Source organism: Pagrus major, chromosome 8 (genome assembly GCF_040436345.1).
Source record: "Pagrus major chromosome 8, Pma_NU_1.0".
In the NCBI taxonomy this organism is placed as follows: domain Eukaryota; kingdom Metazoa; phylum Chordata; class Actinopteri; order Spariformes; family Sparidae; genus Pagrus; species Pagrus major.
In genome coordinates this window covers 8,870,649-8,886,571 of record NC_133222.1, presented here as the reverse complement: position 1 = coordinate 8,886,571, position 15,923 = coordinate 8,870,649, and the positions used below count along the sequence as shown (strand labels likewise).

The following is a 15,923-nucleotide window of genomic DNA, read 5'->3' as shown; positions in this document are numbered from 1 at the left end:
TTTGATTTTATGGAAACATTTGAAAGACTTCCTATACTGATCTCCAGCATCTTAGTTATGAGGCACCCTGTGTAATCTGTCTTTATATTCTATCAGCACTCTGCAGAAGGAGTGGATAGAATAACTTTATAAAAAATACTGCTGTTCATTGTCATTCTTTGGTGTCTCTATATTCAGGCCCACACTTTTTTTTGTGACCCCTCACCATCCCCCATCCACACTGGCACCCCCCTCCTGTGTCGGCCCCCCTTTAGTACTTTACATCTATAATGAGATACAAATACGCATCAGCAGGACAGTGTCTACGCCACGCGTCACTGTGTGAATATTACTCACACTTATTAGCTGGATTATGTTAATCTTTACACTCTCTGCTCACAGACAACAGACTCCCCATGATATGGTGCTGGTCACGGCAGTAAGCGTGTGCTGTCGCGTGTTTGTGTGTGTGTGTGTGTGTGTGTGTGCGCATGGCTGTATGTGTGTGTTGGAGTGATTGCCATGTTGTCAAACTGATCTGCATGTGAAAGGGCGGTCTAATTACATCACTTATGCAAATGAGAAATGCATGTATGCATGCACATACATACACACAGCTGACAGCTTGCTACTAAGGTCAAGAAGACAGTGTGAGCTATCCTCTTTCTGACTAACACAGAGTGGCATCGCCACCTGTCAGAGATAGACATGTCTTGACACAATACATAGAAGTCACAATGGATGTTTTGATACACTCCTTCAGATAAATGAGAAAAGAGAGTGGATGGGTCAAGCTCAAAGTAGACTAAAGCACTTAGACTGTTATTGGAAAATGTCCGACCGCATATCAACTGATTAGTCTTTTTTCAGACTGAAACATTGATAGTATCCCTGTTGGAATGATTGATTGAGTCTGACACATTTTAATTACGCCCAAATTAAATGAATCGGCTGGCGGACTATAAAACATTGCTGTTTAATAACGAGTCCCTCCATTTGCCTTTTTTTTCTCCCTTCCTTCATCCAATCCCATTTTGGCTGCCCGCACCAAATAACCTCTCTCTGTTTAATGATATGCAAATGAATTTTCATGAACCCCATGATCCCATGCGATGATTAAACTGAGATGACATTAGCTGCCATGCTGCTGCCACCGTCAGTGTTTCTGTCTGCCTCCTTTTCTCTCTGCCTATCTTCACCATCTTTCTTCATATCCACGACACCGGCCAACTGGTGATATTAAGGGGTTCATTGCCACCATTCCCTTATGAATTTGCTTTGTGAGAGATGACATTCTGCGTATCCAGTGTTATTTCAGAGAAGTTTTTCCAATGGCAACAGAAAAGGAGCATCAGATCACGACATGTTGGTTCTCCCACCACACGTGGTAGTGGCACACAGCAGACACACTGTACATGTCAAAACAATAAACAATTATTGTAATGCCATAACATCACATAGACGATTTTGGTAACCTTCCACATCTCTTCATTTTCCTCTTCCAGTGCTCCCCTCCCACCGTTCCATTTCAGTCTGGATCCAGCTCCACCTCTGCTGTCGTTTATTGTACTCCATTTGCATAATGAAGCCCGGGCTTAATTAAGATCCCACTGGAGTCTGGAGCCAAGGATGAAGGAAAGAAGGACGAGGAGGAGGGGAGGGAGGGGGTATCCGGCGTTCCTTAGCTTATCCGCACGTGTCCAAATAGGAGGCACAATTTAAGGGGGGAGAAAAGCGTTGACGAGCGATTAAATCGCTAATTATGATCGGCTGTTAGAATTAGTGTGTGGCTGTTAATTAGCTGCAGATGAGATGCCCAGACAGTTGCCCGCCCCTGACGACTGCAGCACCCTCCCTGACTGGCAATACAGAAACACAGCTTGACACCCTGGAGATGATGCCAACACATCCCTCCCTTTGACTCACACAGCAGTGTGAGGGGATATCCCTTTAAGAACATCCCAGGTGTGCATGTGCAGGAAAGAGGCTCTTCATCATCCTTGTCCACCCACTCCCACTGTTCTTCGTTAAGCACAAAATTCCTCGTATTTTTCTTCTACCATATCCTTTATTAATTTTGCTCATTATTCCTCTTCTCTTCCTCTTCTTCTCTTCGTACTGGAATGGTATGATCCCTTGTCTTGGTTCTTTGTAATGAGCAGCAGCTTCCTTCCAGTGCAGCAGTTGGCACTGAGTAGAGTTGGCATTCAGGAAATGGTTTTTATCCCATACTCTCACCACAGTTGCATTTGTGGCTGGTTCCAACCTTCTGCTACTATTTTGTGTCCGTGTTTACTACGCTTTCGCACAGCTTCTGGTGGCGCCCGCGAATGCCTCCCAGTTTGCATCTGGCATGGTGCCATCTCTGTTCCTGGTCTCTCCCTTGAGGGGATGCCATCGCCAAAACATGTAAGGCATCCGAAATGTTCTGCTCGCCGTATGGAGGTTTCTGTTCGCAAATGTGTGTGTTATGTTGGCTTGGCAGCGTGCCATCTTCCTCCCTGTGCCCTCGCCACCCTGAAAAGATGCCATCACAGAATCGCTGGCAACCGTTGCCTGGGCACCTCTTCTTGGCTTTGTCCAAGCAAACAAACGGTGATTAGCAGCAAATCCTCCGAGGTGAGTCTCCTTGTCTTCAACTAAGACAGTTCTCTGTCGGCCACGTTGATCGCTTCGGTTGTGCCACGACTGCAGGCTGGCATGGTGCCCGCTGGCTGGCACGCAGCAGCTGGCATCAGGAGAAAGAAAAATCAGAAAAATTAAAGAATGCCGGATTTTCCGCCGATGTTTTTCCTTGTACGATCAGTGGTCATCACGGAGTTAGACCTTACAGTTTCATGGTATCATCCATTTCTATCTTCAACATCCTTCTACGCTTTCCTTCATTAATCTACATCTGACTCATCCTCTGCCTGCTGGCATCTTGCTCACTTCCATGCTCTGCTGTCCTCTGATATTTCCTACATCTTCCTCTTCTCTGCCCATTCCGCGGCTTGTATTTCGCCTCATTGTGCCTGTGCCAAGGTGGCACCATGGTAGTAGTATGGAGGTCTGTTTCCCTTCCTCTTCCATTCTTATTCTCCTCGCCCCTTCGCCCATGCCCATGCCCGCCCCCGCTCAAGTCCTGACTGGATGGCACTGTGCCAACCTGCCACCGCCATCGCTCTCATTTGTAGCTCATCCCTCCGTTGCCCTTCCCCCTGTCTCTACATTTCCATCCCTCTCTCTTCCCCTCGTTTCATTCATCCACTTTCTGAATCATTTACCCTCTCTGTGTGTATGAAATGGTGCGTTTGTATATGTACACAACATTACTTAATTGACGTATATATAACGTTTCATTTCTTAAATGATCGCCGCAAATCGCCGGCCTCTGTTGTCATTTGGGAGACTTTTTTTGGCACCTGAAGGAATGCTCTGAGTGAGTGCCCGGTAGGTAATTACCGCAGCGCTTACTTATTCCACCGAGACAAGAAGAGAGACGACGGCGAGAGTTTGGCGAAAGCTTGTGTTGTTTTAATTAACTTTTACCAACCCCCATCTTGTGTGCTTTGTTTCACATCTCTTAACAGCCTCGTGCAGGTTGTGCTTGTTCAAGCACTCACTATACGGCAATACGACTGATGTGATTATCAGTAAAATCGATTGTGTACCATTGACTTCACCCATTTGACCAAGATGACCCTTGCTCCCTTGTTTTTCTTTTTTTTTGCTCTCCTCTTTAAAATCTCTCGTGTCGAACAAAAGCTGCCAGTGGTGGTGGAGGTATTAAGCAAATACTCTCATTAGTACACAAAACATAATGAATATGTAAATGATGTGTGTAATTTATGCATAGGCTCAGAGACTTGTTCTCTTTTCAGTCCTCTATTGTATTCACTCTATTTATATCCCCTTTCCTTAAAACTTCACACCCTTACGCCAATTCTCCTCTTTTCTTAGACCACATCCTGTGAATGAATCCAAGAGGGACTTCTCGAGGTCTCACTATTGTCTCTTTTATTAAGCATATTTTACACATTTCTCCTCGCCTTCTTCAACCACAGTTTTTAAACAGTCTCTCAGAGTCTCTCTCTTTTTCTCTGTTTGCTTCTTTTTGCTCGCAGCCTGTCCTCTCACAAAAAACAAACCCTGCAGTGACGCATTAAACCAACAGCTGAGTGTTTGAGCAAGGTCTTTCTTCCAGGAATATGAATACTGAATAATCTATCTCACTAAATCACATCCGCACTTGAACTGTGTTATGCTAGCTTTTCTCTCCCTTTGTCTCTCTGTGACTGTTTTGATCTTAATGTGTGGTCCAAACTGTGTGGTAAATTGAAGCGTGTCCTGATAGACGGTGAGTAGCCTTGCTCCTGTCTAGGATAAACACCTATAATACTCTGGCTCCCTTGGCAATCACCATAGCAACAAACCATGGTACCCACGTGAGTTGCATAATAAGATGTTCCCCAAGACCACGGACCATAAAGCGGCGACAAGCTAGATACCCTCGGCGATGAACGTGAATCAGAAAATAACCGTTCAAACGTCAAACTTCGCCCCAGACTCATCCCAGACCTTTCTTTTCTATTTATCTATATGCTCGCATCACACAACACACACTCTCCGACGCACATGCACCTTCTCTCTGTCTCTCCAGACCTTAACAGGTGCTGATGAGCCGCAGTCAATGATTGTAATGAGCTATCGATCACCGTGGGAAAACAGAGGGACAGAGAGGGGTGAGGAAGGTAGGGGGAACCAGAGGACACACACACAAACAGAAGGAGGTGGACTGCCGGGGAAAAAAAAAAGGAAAAAACTTCAGATGAACTAAATGGAGACAAGCCACCCAAGACAGAGTATCAATACTTGCTTTAATCAAGTCCTTATCTCCTATTGTCCTGCTTAAAACAGAATTTATGGGAAAGCGCAGGTTGAAGGGGGAACTCAGAGCAGCTTCTGGACCGGCTGATCTGCTCGGGATGACCATGCAGACACGCTTGTCATGACCGAGTCCAGATGCCGGTGAATGGCACTGACGCAGTATCTCTATTTTCCTCTTTTTTTTGAGCTGCGTGCATGGAGTGGAGGCAGACAGCTTTAGGGAAGGGGGAGGTGCATTGTGTGTGTGTGTGTGTCGTGTGTGTTGGCTGGCGTTTCAGATAATGAAATGCAGCAGGGAACAAAGAGCTGGGGGCCCCTATTCTCTGTGCTGCAGCTTCATTTTCACTCCCGTCAGTCTATGATTCTTCCATACCCTCTTTCTTGTGTATGTATGTGTGTGTGTTTATGTTTGTATGAGCAGTTTGTTGTGTATACCAGTGTCCCCCTCCTCCTCCTGTTAGTATTCTGCATGGCAGATCCCCCTAATGTAATAACTGTGTCTGCATGTCTAATTTACAGCAGGAGAGAGTAAATAGCCTGTGGTTAATTACAGTACGTGTGTGTGTGTGTGTGTGTTTGTATGGGTGTGTGTGTCTACGCGTGTGTCTGCATGCGCGTGGGTGTGTCAGAATGATTTATGAGTTGCAAATAGCTACACCAGTGGCCCGTTTCTCCTCACTTAGTTTTTAATCTGTCTTTCCATTAATTTTCCTGGAGACGTTATTATGGTTTTATAACAACGTGCACGAGGATGCACATGTGAGTGCGCGAATGTGTTAATGAGACAAAGGTGCGGGCATTTTGTGAGGATCGAGGCTTCTCGGGCACCTGAGCTGCACTTTGCTTCCCCCCCCCCCCTTGTTTTCACCTCTCCGTTTCCCCGTCCTTTCCTTTTCCTTTCCCCCGTTTCCTTTTTTCCGGTGCTTCATTCACCCTCTTCATTGAGAGCCACAATGAACACAGATCTTTATTGACAGTACATGGTGGAACATGGAAACAGCAGGTCAATCCGTTTAGCCCAAGGGCCGATACACCAATTCGCCAATTTGTCAGTGTTAGTTTGAGAGAGAAAAGCAGCTAATCTCTCCTCTCTGCTCTCTATTGATCACACACTTAGACTCCACTTCTCTGTCTAAACACTATTGATTCTCTCTCTCTCTCAATCTCTTTCTCTCTTTCCCCCTCTTCCCGTCCAGCTCTCGCCACATACCACAGCTCTCAACACATCTTCCCCTCATTCACTCACGACTACTTCTCAGACAAAAGCCTGAATAATCGAGACTCTGCGTCCTTGTGCATGGAGCCTCGTGTCACATTTTAGACGAGACACTTGACGATACTTTAGCGCGAACAAAATAACACGTATAGTCACATGCTACAATTCATGGAGATTATCAAGCACACAAAGCTTTTCAGAGTTTGGGTCCACAAGTGTCTCAAATGATTGTTCCCTGCTGCGTACATTCAAACGCTTACGCAGGGTCTCATTAAAAAAAAGAAGAAAATCAATTACTTAGCAACCCCTCGACGGCGTGAATACAGACCATGATTAAAAATTCACTGCTGGGTGTACTGTCTCCTGGCTTTGTTTTCCAGTCTCACATCACAGGGTGCACTTGAAAAGGACCACATTCCTGTCAAGATGAAGGCTACGCAAAAAAATGATAGAATTATTGTCTTAAGGGAGATGTCCTCCCGGCATTTTGTACATCAGTTTCAAATTGAACCAAGGATCTTCATTTGATTGGATTTAGCTTGTGGGGGGACCTCTGTCATGACAAATTGTGGATGAGATGTTATGATCTGGTGGAGGAGTGACAGGAAGATGAACCAGAGAGTGAAACATATTAACAAAACATACATTCCTACAGCGTTTATTATATCTATATCACTCTTCCCTGGTGTCAAATTAAGGAAATGTAAACAGGGAATCCCAACTGTTACTCACATGCAGTGAAGAAACAGCCATGGGCTTCATGATCCTCCCTTCATAGCTCTCATTTATGAGGCTGGTACGCCCCCTACTGGCGACACACACCTGTTACAAACCTTTAAGTTTTGCAGGTTACAAAACACACACACACATGGCTTGTGTAACTCAAGAATCAGCTGTTTGGTAACCACCACGGAGAGCAGCTAACACTTGGGTTTTAGCGATGTGCTAGACTTATTACGAGCTCACAGGAGTTTTGCAGACTTTCACAGCTGAAGTTTGTCGTCACCTTTCGCTTGAAGATGCCTCCTTCAGGGGCGGCTGGTGCCGAGGACGGTAAAGCCTTGGTGAGGAAGATGTTGAGGGAAGTTCTGGCGGGTCGAGAGGATCCAGAAGGGTTCTTTGCGATGTGTGTGTCCGCCTTGGGACACCAGGAGACCCGGTCGCAGTTTCTATCCCTCATCCAGCCTCTGTCCACGGCCAACAGCTCCCTGTACTCCACCCTCACCTCCATCTACAAGGAGTATTTCTCTAAGGTCAGTGATGGGTTATTGACTTTATGTGTCACTGTATTTTTTTTTTTTTTCATATCAGGGATAAAAGTCGTTTAAAGGTACGGATAAAACAACATATAACTTAAGGAAAAGAGACAGAAAATGAGATATCACCAGTAATAATAATAATAATAATAATATACATAAAAGAGGCAAGTAAAGGTATATTTTAGTGTTAAAAGCCTGAGAACCAAGTAGAACAACAATATTTTTTAAGTTTAGTTAAATAAAGTTGGTCTGGTGTGTCTTACTTACCCATTATTGACCAGTACAAGAGACATAAATACCCCAAATTAGCATTAACGTGAGAGTGAAGTTGCTGTGGCTAACGTGTTAGCAAACAACTAGCTAAGCTATGTAACGTAAGTTACGTCGACGTTAGCAGAAATAGTAAATATAGGCATATCTTGATGCGTCTTTCTGGCCAAATTTAAGTGTCACTTTCATTGACTTTCAACCCCTTTTATTGTCCGAGAAAAATAAGCTTGCTAAATTTACTAATGTGTTCACGAGTTACTCCTGCAGCCCACTCCTACCCAGGTAAACGTCACCTGCTCCTAATACTTCACAAATAAAGCTAGCTTGTGTTAGCTCGTGTGCTAGGAGCAGCTAGTCCGCGGTTTTAGTCACAATATTTTGTCTTTCTTGAACCAAATACACCATATAGTGAGTTGAAAGTTAAGAATGGGCTGTAAGAATAAGATTAGAAATTGTTAAAACATGTACTTCAAGCTATAACAATTGTAAAATTACTTCAGTGTCTCAACATACCAGCTTTAGGTAAGCAAGGTTAGCAGTGTAAAAACAACAACAACAAAGATGTACTCCTTTATGTTAATACTAAGTTATATTTGTAATATAAATGGGAAATATTGGCCTTAACAGCAACTTTAAAAAAAAAAATGGATAGGGAAAGCCTATTGTTTGGGCTTCTGTGATGTAATTAATTTATTAGTACAAATCAATATAATATGTTTACTCTATTTGAGTAATCAGAACTAATCACTGCAGGGATACGTAACACCTGCACACCCAGGTGTTTTCACATATTCTAGCTGATTAGACCTCTGCTGAAAATTACCCAACACAAATACTGAGTATAAGTAACAAACAAACAAACATACTATGTATTAGTATGTCAATTATCAGTGCTCACCAATTACTAACAAGAATGACAATGGTTTATGTTGTTGCAAAGCACTTGTAATGCTTTAACAAATATTTTGTTACTATTTGAACATGTAGCCGCAAATATTGAATAGGAAATTGGTCATCTTCACCCCAATAAGGAGTCGCTGTAACAGTTACTGTAATGGGTTGTCCTGATCAACTTGCAGACTGAAGATGATGAACTGGAACTTGCACTGGCTGTCTCTCTACTGGAGATGAAAGACCACCAGCTGTCAACCCCCAGCCAAGATTCTCCACTTCAGCGACCCGGAGACAGATCGAATCAGAGACGCTCTGTTCAATTGGCCTCAGTATCTCAGCCTCAGGGAAGCAGCCCCACCCAGCTAGCAGATGTAGTTGGCATGAGAAAAAACACCAACTCATCACAAGGTGCACCCTGGGTCAAGTCGAGCCCACCGCAAACAACCCGAGAGACCGCGCTTCAGGAAAGCGCACATGTTTACAGATGTAATAAGGAGACACCAGGGACAAGTAAGACTGAGTGTGTCTCCAGACTGTCTGGCTCAATTTCCAAGCAAGACACAGTGGAAGAAGACAACCAAATGATGGATGAGGGGGATTTGACCGAATCACAGAAACCTAAACGCTCTAAGAACAGGCGACAGCGGCGTAAAGGCGCCGGCCAGCAGGTTGTAGGTTTGCCCTGCTCTCCATCAGCACAGCCACCGGTACTGCTGTGGTTCAGGAGGGACTTGCGGCTTTGTGACAACCCCGCTCTCATTGGCTCATTGGAGGCTGGCGCACCTGTCATCCCCGTCTTCATCTGGAGCCCTGAAGAAGAGGAGGGACCTGGGATTACAGTGGCCATGGGGGGAGCTTGTAAGTTGACTGAGGAATCAGTGACTACCTTTAGTCGTGGTTTTAATATCTCACGGATCTAAAGCATATTCATTTTTAAGTCTCCTAAAGGTTGTCTGATCACATCTTTTTTTATATTATCACAGGTAAATACTGGCTTCATCAAGCTTTGTCTTGTTTCTCTTCATCTCTGGAGAGCATTGGCAGCCATCTTGTCTTCCTGAAGGCAAACAGAGAGGGAAATGGGGTTGGATCTTCTGTTCATACCCTTAAGGAGCTGGTAAAGGAGACAGGAGCAAGAACAGTTGTGGCGAACGCCCTGTATGAGCCCTGGCTGAAGGAGAGGGATGATAACGTGGTGTCAGCTCTTCAGAAAGACGGTGTTGAATGCAAGATGTTCGACTCGTACTGTCTCAGAGACCCCTACTCTGTCAGCACGGAGGGTGTGGGACTCAGAGGTCAGTCACAATGAAATGACTTCAGTGTGCTGAGCTTGTTTAGATACTGGTGGTTAATATGAAAGCTTGAAATATGTATGGTGATGGCAGCCGCTGACCTGGTGATTTTTTTCTTTTCTTGATGTAGGAATAGGTTCAGTGTCTCACTTCATGAGCTGCTGCAGTCAGAACCCAGGTTCTGCGTTAGGGGCTCCCTTGGACCCTCCTGTATCTCTACCCACACCTTCCAACTGGCCTCAGGGTGTCTCTTTGGACACGCTAGGACTGGCACGGATGCCCCGCAGAAAGGATGGCACAACGGTCAGTAACTGTAGTAAAGAGGTACGGCCCTATATCAGATTTAGATTAGATCATGATGTGCTCAATATTCTTGTGTTCATTTCGGCTTTCAGATTGACTGGGCAGCTAACATTTGTAAAGCCTGGGATTTCAGTGAAGAAGGAGCGCATGCACGACTAGAAGCCTTTCTTCAAGATGGTGAGACACCTGGTGTGCACATTATACACACATCACATACAGTAATGTTTGGAGGAATGTTAGGAAGCGAGGCGTTAACAATCTCATATGATTCTCTCATGTGTCCTAGGTGTGTACAGATATGAAAAAGAGTCAGGCAGGGCAGATGCGCCAAATACCAGCAGTCTGTCTCCATACCTTCACTTCGGTCAGCTCAGCCCACGCTGGTTATTGTGGGACGCCAAAGAGGCACGCTGTCGACCGCCGAAGTTCCAGCGCAAACTGGCGTGGAGGGATTTGGCTTACTGGCAGCTAACTTTGTTTCCTGACCTCCCCTGGGAATCACTCAGACCTCCATACAAGGTAGAATTAGGCTTTAGATACCTTGATAACACATTAATATTTACTCGAAGTAAAAGAGAAATATGTGAAGTTGAACTGAGCTTCACCTTCTGCCGCAGAAATTTTAAGCCTTTATCACTCTATTCTATTTATCACTCTAAGACTTACTCACCCACTGGTATTTGCAGGCCCTGCGGTGGAGCAGTGATCGTGGCCACCTGAAGGCCTGGCAGCGAGGGCGAACAGGCTACCCTCTGGTGGATGCAGCCATGAGGCAGCTGTGGCTCACAGGCTGGATGAACAACTACATGAGACATGTGGTGGCATCTTTTCTCATAGCATACCTCCACCTGACCTGGCAAGAAGGCTATCGCTGGTTCCAGGTGAGACGCAGGCACAAAATGCTCTCACACAGATTTCATACAGCAATGCTGAGTGTAATACTGTAAGTAAGTACTACTCACCAATTGTATGTGTGTTTAGGACACCCTAGTGGATGCAGATGTTGCCATAGATGCTATGATGTGGCAGAACGGGGGCATGTGTGGTCTGGATCACTGGAACTTTGTCATGCACCCCGTTGACGCAGCAATGACCTGTGACCCCTGCGGCAGCTTCGTCAGGAAATGGTGCCCTGAACTTGCAGATCTGCCTGATGAGCTTATTCACAAACCCTGGAAATGTCCCGCGTCTATGCTTCGACGGTCTGGTGAGAAAGTTTATCAGTCTGCGTCACAATATTCTTGATTAAACGATTTTTCAGTGCAAAAACATGCTTTTATTTTGAAAGATTGCTACCCACAGTATACACTTACTTTTATAAGTCTTCTTTCTTTGCTCTCCTCACTCTTTAGGTGTGGTGTTTGGCCAGACGTATCCTGAGCGAGTAGTTACAGACCTGGAGGAGCGGAGGAGTCAGTCTCTGCAAGATGTAGCTGTGGTGCGGAAAAAGTTTGGACAGTATGTGGACAAGCGCTCAGGTTGTGATCTGGTGCCTCTGCCCCAACGCCTGGTCTCTGAGGCTTTGGGCTTATCACACAGCGGTGGGGGTGTGGTGACAGCAGGGAAACAGTTCTTGTTGCCTGTTATCACCCGCATGGAATTCAAACACCAGCTAGAAGATCCAGATGCAGATGCCGCATCTAACCCCTACAACGCTGTCCTGAAAGGATACGTGAGCCGCAAGAGGGATGAGACCATCGCCTTCCTTAACGAAAGAGACTTTACTGCCAGTGTGATGTATGAGGGAACCCAGAGGAGGGAGAGGCTGGAGAGTGATTATCGCAGGATGGAGGGACTCCCTCGGCCTGCTGCACCTCGGGGCAGGGCCAGGCGAACTCCAACAGCCAAGGACAGGTTTTCTGTAGTACCTGGTGGGGCGGTCACCTCACTCAGGTGACCCAGCGATCAAGACTGAATGTTTACAGGTTCTAAGTGACCATACAGTCAAAAATAAAATGCACAAGTATGAAATGTTACAGAACAGCCTTTAAGATGAGGAAAGAAGACGAAGTAGTGGGTTGACAAAGCCAAAGCTCATGCAAAGTTCACCACAGGCTTGCAATACCTCTACATAACCAGCAGGGAAATAACTTGCGCCAAGTCTGGACTTCACTTTGAGATAAGCTTATTTCCACTTCAGAGTAAAGATTTATAAATAACTACTTATACATTGTTTTCCTGAGGCCCTATGTTAGCCAGTATGCTCAATTTCAGTGCAGCTCCCTTTCTTACAAATCTAAGGGTTTATTTGACATAAATATAAACATTCATTGTAGTTTGAGTTTCATGGCATTCAGTGTTTCTCAGCCGGGGTTGGGGTGCCTTTTTAAGTTTGTATGTGTTCTAACTATAAGCTGTGCAATGTGTGTGTACATAACAGGTGGTTGACAAACACGGTTTTCTTTGTATTTATTTTATGTGATGCAGATGACTTAATATGCAAATATCATTTTCATCATGTGTTGCTCTGACAATGTTTGCATATTACCTGCACACTGACAAGCAGTGTTTCTTCAAACACTGCCCAGATTTATAATATGAAGTTGAACCTCTGGGGAATAAAAAATGACAAAAAACACAAAGTTTGAGGAAATGTTTATTTTCTAATATACAGGTCCCATGTCTACAGTGTTGCTGTCAACATGCAGTGTAGACCAACATTATTATTAATAACATAAAGACCAAAGTGCTTTTTTTAAGTCTAACAATATCCTAAAACAGAAATTCAAGTTTTGACTGAAATGCTTGGAAACTTCTATAGACCGAGAGTCTCATTCTCTGCTTTTTGAGCATTTGAGGCTGCAACAAAACAACATTGGATGTTTAGTCAGTGCAGACCGACCGGTCCCCTAATGTCAGTCTTAAACAGTAGATAAAGGATTCCTAAAGTTCACGGCTCTACAACACTGGCAGGTCAGCAGTCTGGAGCTTCTGAGCTCCCCTGGTGGATGCTAAGCATAGCATTGTAACTGACACAGGCACAACTTGAGGATCTCCCTGCCAGTGGTGCTTGAAAAGGAGAGAGGGAGCTTAGCACTTATTAGGAAGTGTTGGATTAGTCCTCAATGGAGCGGATGTATCTCTCGTAGGCTGCCTCGTCCATTAGAGCATCAAGCTCTGCAGGGTTGGCAATGGTCATCTTCATCAGCCAACCTGGATTAAAGAGGTTACAATCTAGTTTGTTACAAGTTAAAGACAATACATATCAATATCTTTGCATACTTCAGCCCATTTATACAAGTGTCATATTTTTAACATCACAGCCACTGTTTTCCACCATTGGCTTTGTTTGTTTATTTCAGTATGGAGACTTTGAACCTGCTTAAACTGTTGGATTATCATATCATCCAAGTGGATTTTCAGATTTTTAAGTTAAAGGAAAACATAGTTGCAGTTTGGGAGGAAGGATAGATAAATGAAGAAATGTAAAACACTGGCAAAACCATCTTCCTCTCCAGTGGCTGCCTTCTATGTTATGTTGCATTACTGCCATCTACTGTCCAATAACAATAATAAGGCTTCTGAGTGGTTTCCTTACACCTCAGAGCGCATTACAGTGCAGAATTATTGTTAGTTGTTAATAAAGTCAAATATGATCCCACAATTTGCTCCTGTTCACACTGGCCTGAAGTGTTTTTGCTCATTTCACTTTCCAAAGCCTTCTCCAAATGACAGAATGACCTTAATAGACTGGACAACGTGTTTTTAAGTGTGTGCTTACCATCTTTGTAACAGGATTTGTTGACCAGACCAGGCTTGTCTGCCAGTAGTTCGTTGACCTCTACAACTTCTCCAGTCAAGGGGGAATACAGCTCACTGGCTGCCTTGACACTTTCCAGAGCTCCAAACTCATCTGTGGAAAAAAAAAGGTAGAAAAAAGACATTTCAGAGATATGGCACCTACACAGAAAGCACCAGCATTATAGCTAAGTTATGTTTACCTTAATTAAGATAGGTGTTTTTGGTCGCCCCTGACCACTACTCAATTTCTGGGGCCGGTGCCAATACAGATATGTGAGAGTAAAAAATGTTGGTATTGATATATCAGCCGATAAATACATATTTATTTCAATGATCTTTCAAATGTGGTTATCAAACAGTTGTGGCAAATAAATGTAATGAATGACATCAGTGCACTGAAATAGTAAACTTCACTGGAAATTATATAGTTATAAATGACCCCCAGCATCTTTTTCCGCAATTTAATTAATAATTTTTCATATTGGCACATTTTCAGACAACATATACGGTGACACTGATATATCTGTGATAGGCCAATAGCGGCCAATTAATGCATCAGTCAGGCTCTAGTTCTTGGGCATGATGACAACTTAATGCTGTATGTTTGCTGAACCACAGGAGCTATTAGCTAAATTAATTTTACAACCAGACGCATCAATCAAAACTGCACACAAAAAGCATTGAGGACTGATGACTTATTTTCTTGGCAAACTTGGCAACTTATGTCATTTCGGATGCCTTTTGGTTGAACTAAAGTAAGAGTAGCTACCTCACTGTCATCTATAATGTATCAATGTTGGTGATATTGATAAAATATGATAATCAATAAGTTGGACTAAGCAAATAGGGGCGTGATTGGTCATGTTGCTCACTAATCAGCTAAGCCTGAGCCACACTGCCTTGAACTTCTTACCTTGCTGAGCCAGCTGTGTTCCCACCTCTGGCAGTCCACAGTAAACTACGTCTCCCAGAGCCTCCTGTAAAGCAAGGTCAAAGGTTGAAGCAACCACATGTACTTTAGTGTGTGCTTGTGCATGTACGTGTGTGAAAGCCTGTGCATGTGTGTCAGTGTGAGTGCACGGGACAGGCAAGTTACCTGCGCAAAGCTGCTGATACCGACGGTCCCTATTCCGTCGTCTCCTACTCGAATCCATTCGTGTTTGTCTGTGAATTTAAGTGCTGCAAGACAACACAACAGACTCAGAACACAAGGAAACTCCCACTAGAAGAGTTTAAAGTATTTTGCAATCCCCGACCAGCACGATGACCAGCAGAAAAAACAAACAGACATGCAAACAGCGTCGTCAGCTCTCGTGTCCTTTTCATTAGCTAACGTTACCCTCTAGCTTAGCTACCGAGAGTGTTAGCTAACACGGCTACCATAAAACACATTCACATGGGAATACCTGCTGCTAATCGGCTAGAAGAGGTTAGTGTTCTTCCAAAATAAGGTTTAGATGCCAGCCGCAGCGGAGAAAGTGGCGCCGAGCGGGTAAGTAAAGGCAAAACTGTGGAAAAGTTGGAAGACAGGGAGCGGAGTAGCCCACAGGCGGCCATGTTTGTCGCTTACTGATGAGAGCATGGGTCCTTCTTCTTCTCCCTGCAGATTAGAGGCAGCAGTGGCGCGTTACTGCCCCCTGCGGACCAAGAGGAAACTGCTGGCATGAAACAAATTGTTCTGTATCATTTGGTGGGTCACGTTTGGATCCAGGAGGCTTACAGAGGAAATATTTGGATCTGACAGGCCTCATTTTTTATGCCAGTTTACTGATAAAGCCTACTAAGATGCTAAACTGTGCCTGAACAGTCACAATTACACAATATTTTGGACATAATACTTTGATATTGCTGTTGCGGCAATGTTGTATTATTGACACAATGAGCTTTTTGATATATAATCATCAGTAATGTGGGTGTAATGTATTGGAACAAGTAGAACAGTCTGGTAAGTTCAGAAAATGACATCACTTTACTGTAACGCAGCCTTTAAAACCAAGAAAAGACAACACACCATGTCGTGATATAACGATATCCAAAATCTATGACGATATGTAGTCTCATATCACGATAATGATATCTTTATATATTGTTCATGTTATA

At 44.1% G+C, this 15,923-nt stretch overlaps 2 protein-coding genes across 2 annotated transcripts; one reads left to right on the top strand and one right to left on the bottom strand.

The window, feature by feature from the left end:
* Positions 1 to 6,924: 6,924 nt before the first annotated feature.
* On the top strand, positions 6,925 to 12,649 carry LOC141001561 (deoxyribodipyrimidine photo-lyase). The gene is made up of 9 exons (XM_073472677.1): positions 6,925 to 7,317; positions 8,673 to 9,345; positions 9,471 to 9,782; positions 9,910 to 10,082; positions 10,175 to 10,259; positions 10,369 to 10,601; positions 10,769 to 10,963; positions 11,064 to 11,289; positions 11,435 to 12,649. The coding sequence occupies exons 1-9, from the start codon at positions 7,084 to 7,086 to the stop codon at positions 11,977 to 11,979; spliced, it is 2,676 nt and encodes an 891-aa protein (XP_073328778.1). The 5' UTR covers positions 6,925 to 7,083; the 3' UTR covers positions 11,980 to 12,649.
* Positions 12,650 to 12,660: 11 nt separating this feature from the next.
* On the bottom strand, positions 12,661 to 15,397 carry LOC141001563 (glycine cleavage system H protein, mitochondrial-like). Its single transcript, XM_073472679.1, has 5 exons — positions 15,230 to 15,397; positions 14,920 to 15,002; positions 14,737 to 14,800; positions 13,804 to 13,935; positions 12,661 to 13,235 (listed from the first exon to the last, which is right to left on the bottom strand). Exons 1-5 carry the CDS (start codon positions 15,378 to 15,380, stop codon positions 13,138 to 13,140), a joined length of 528 nt encoding a protein of 175 aa, XP_073328780.1. The 5' UTR covers positions 15,381 to 15,397; the 3' UTR covers positions 12,661 to 13,137.
* Between the last annotated feature and the right edge of the window lie 526 nt (positions 15,398 to 15,923).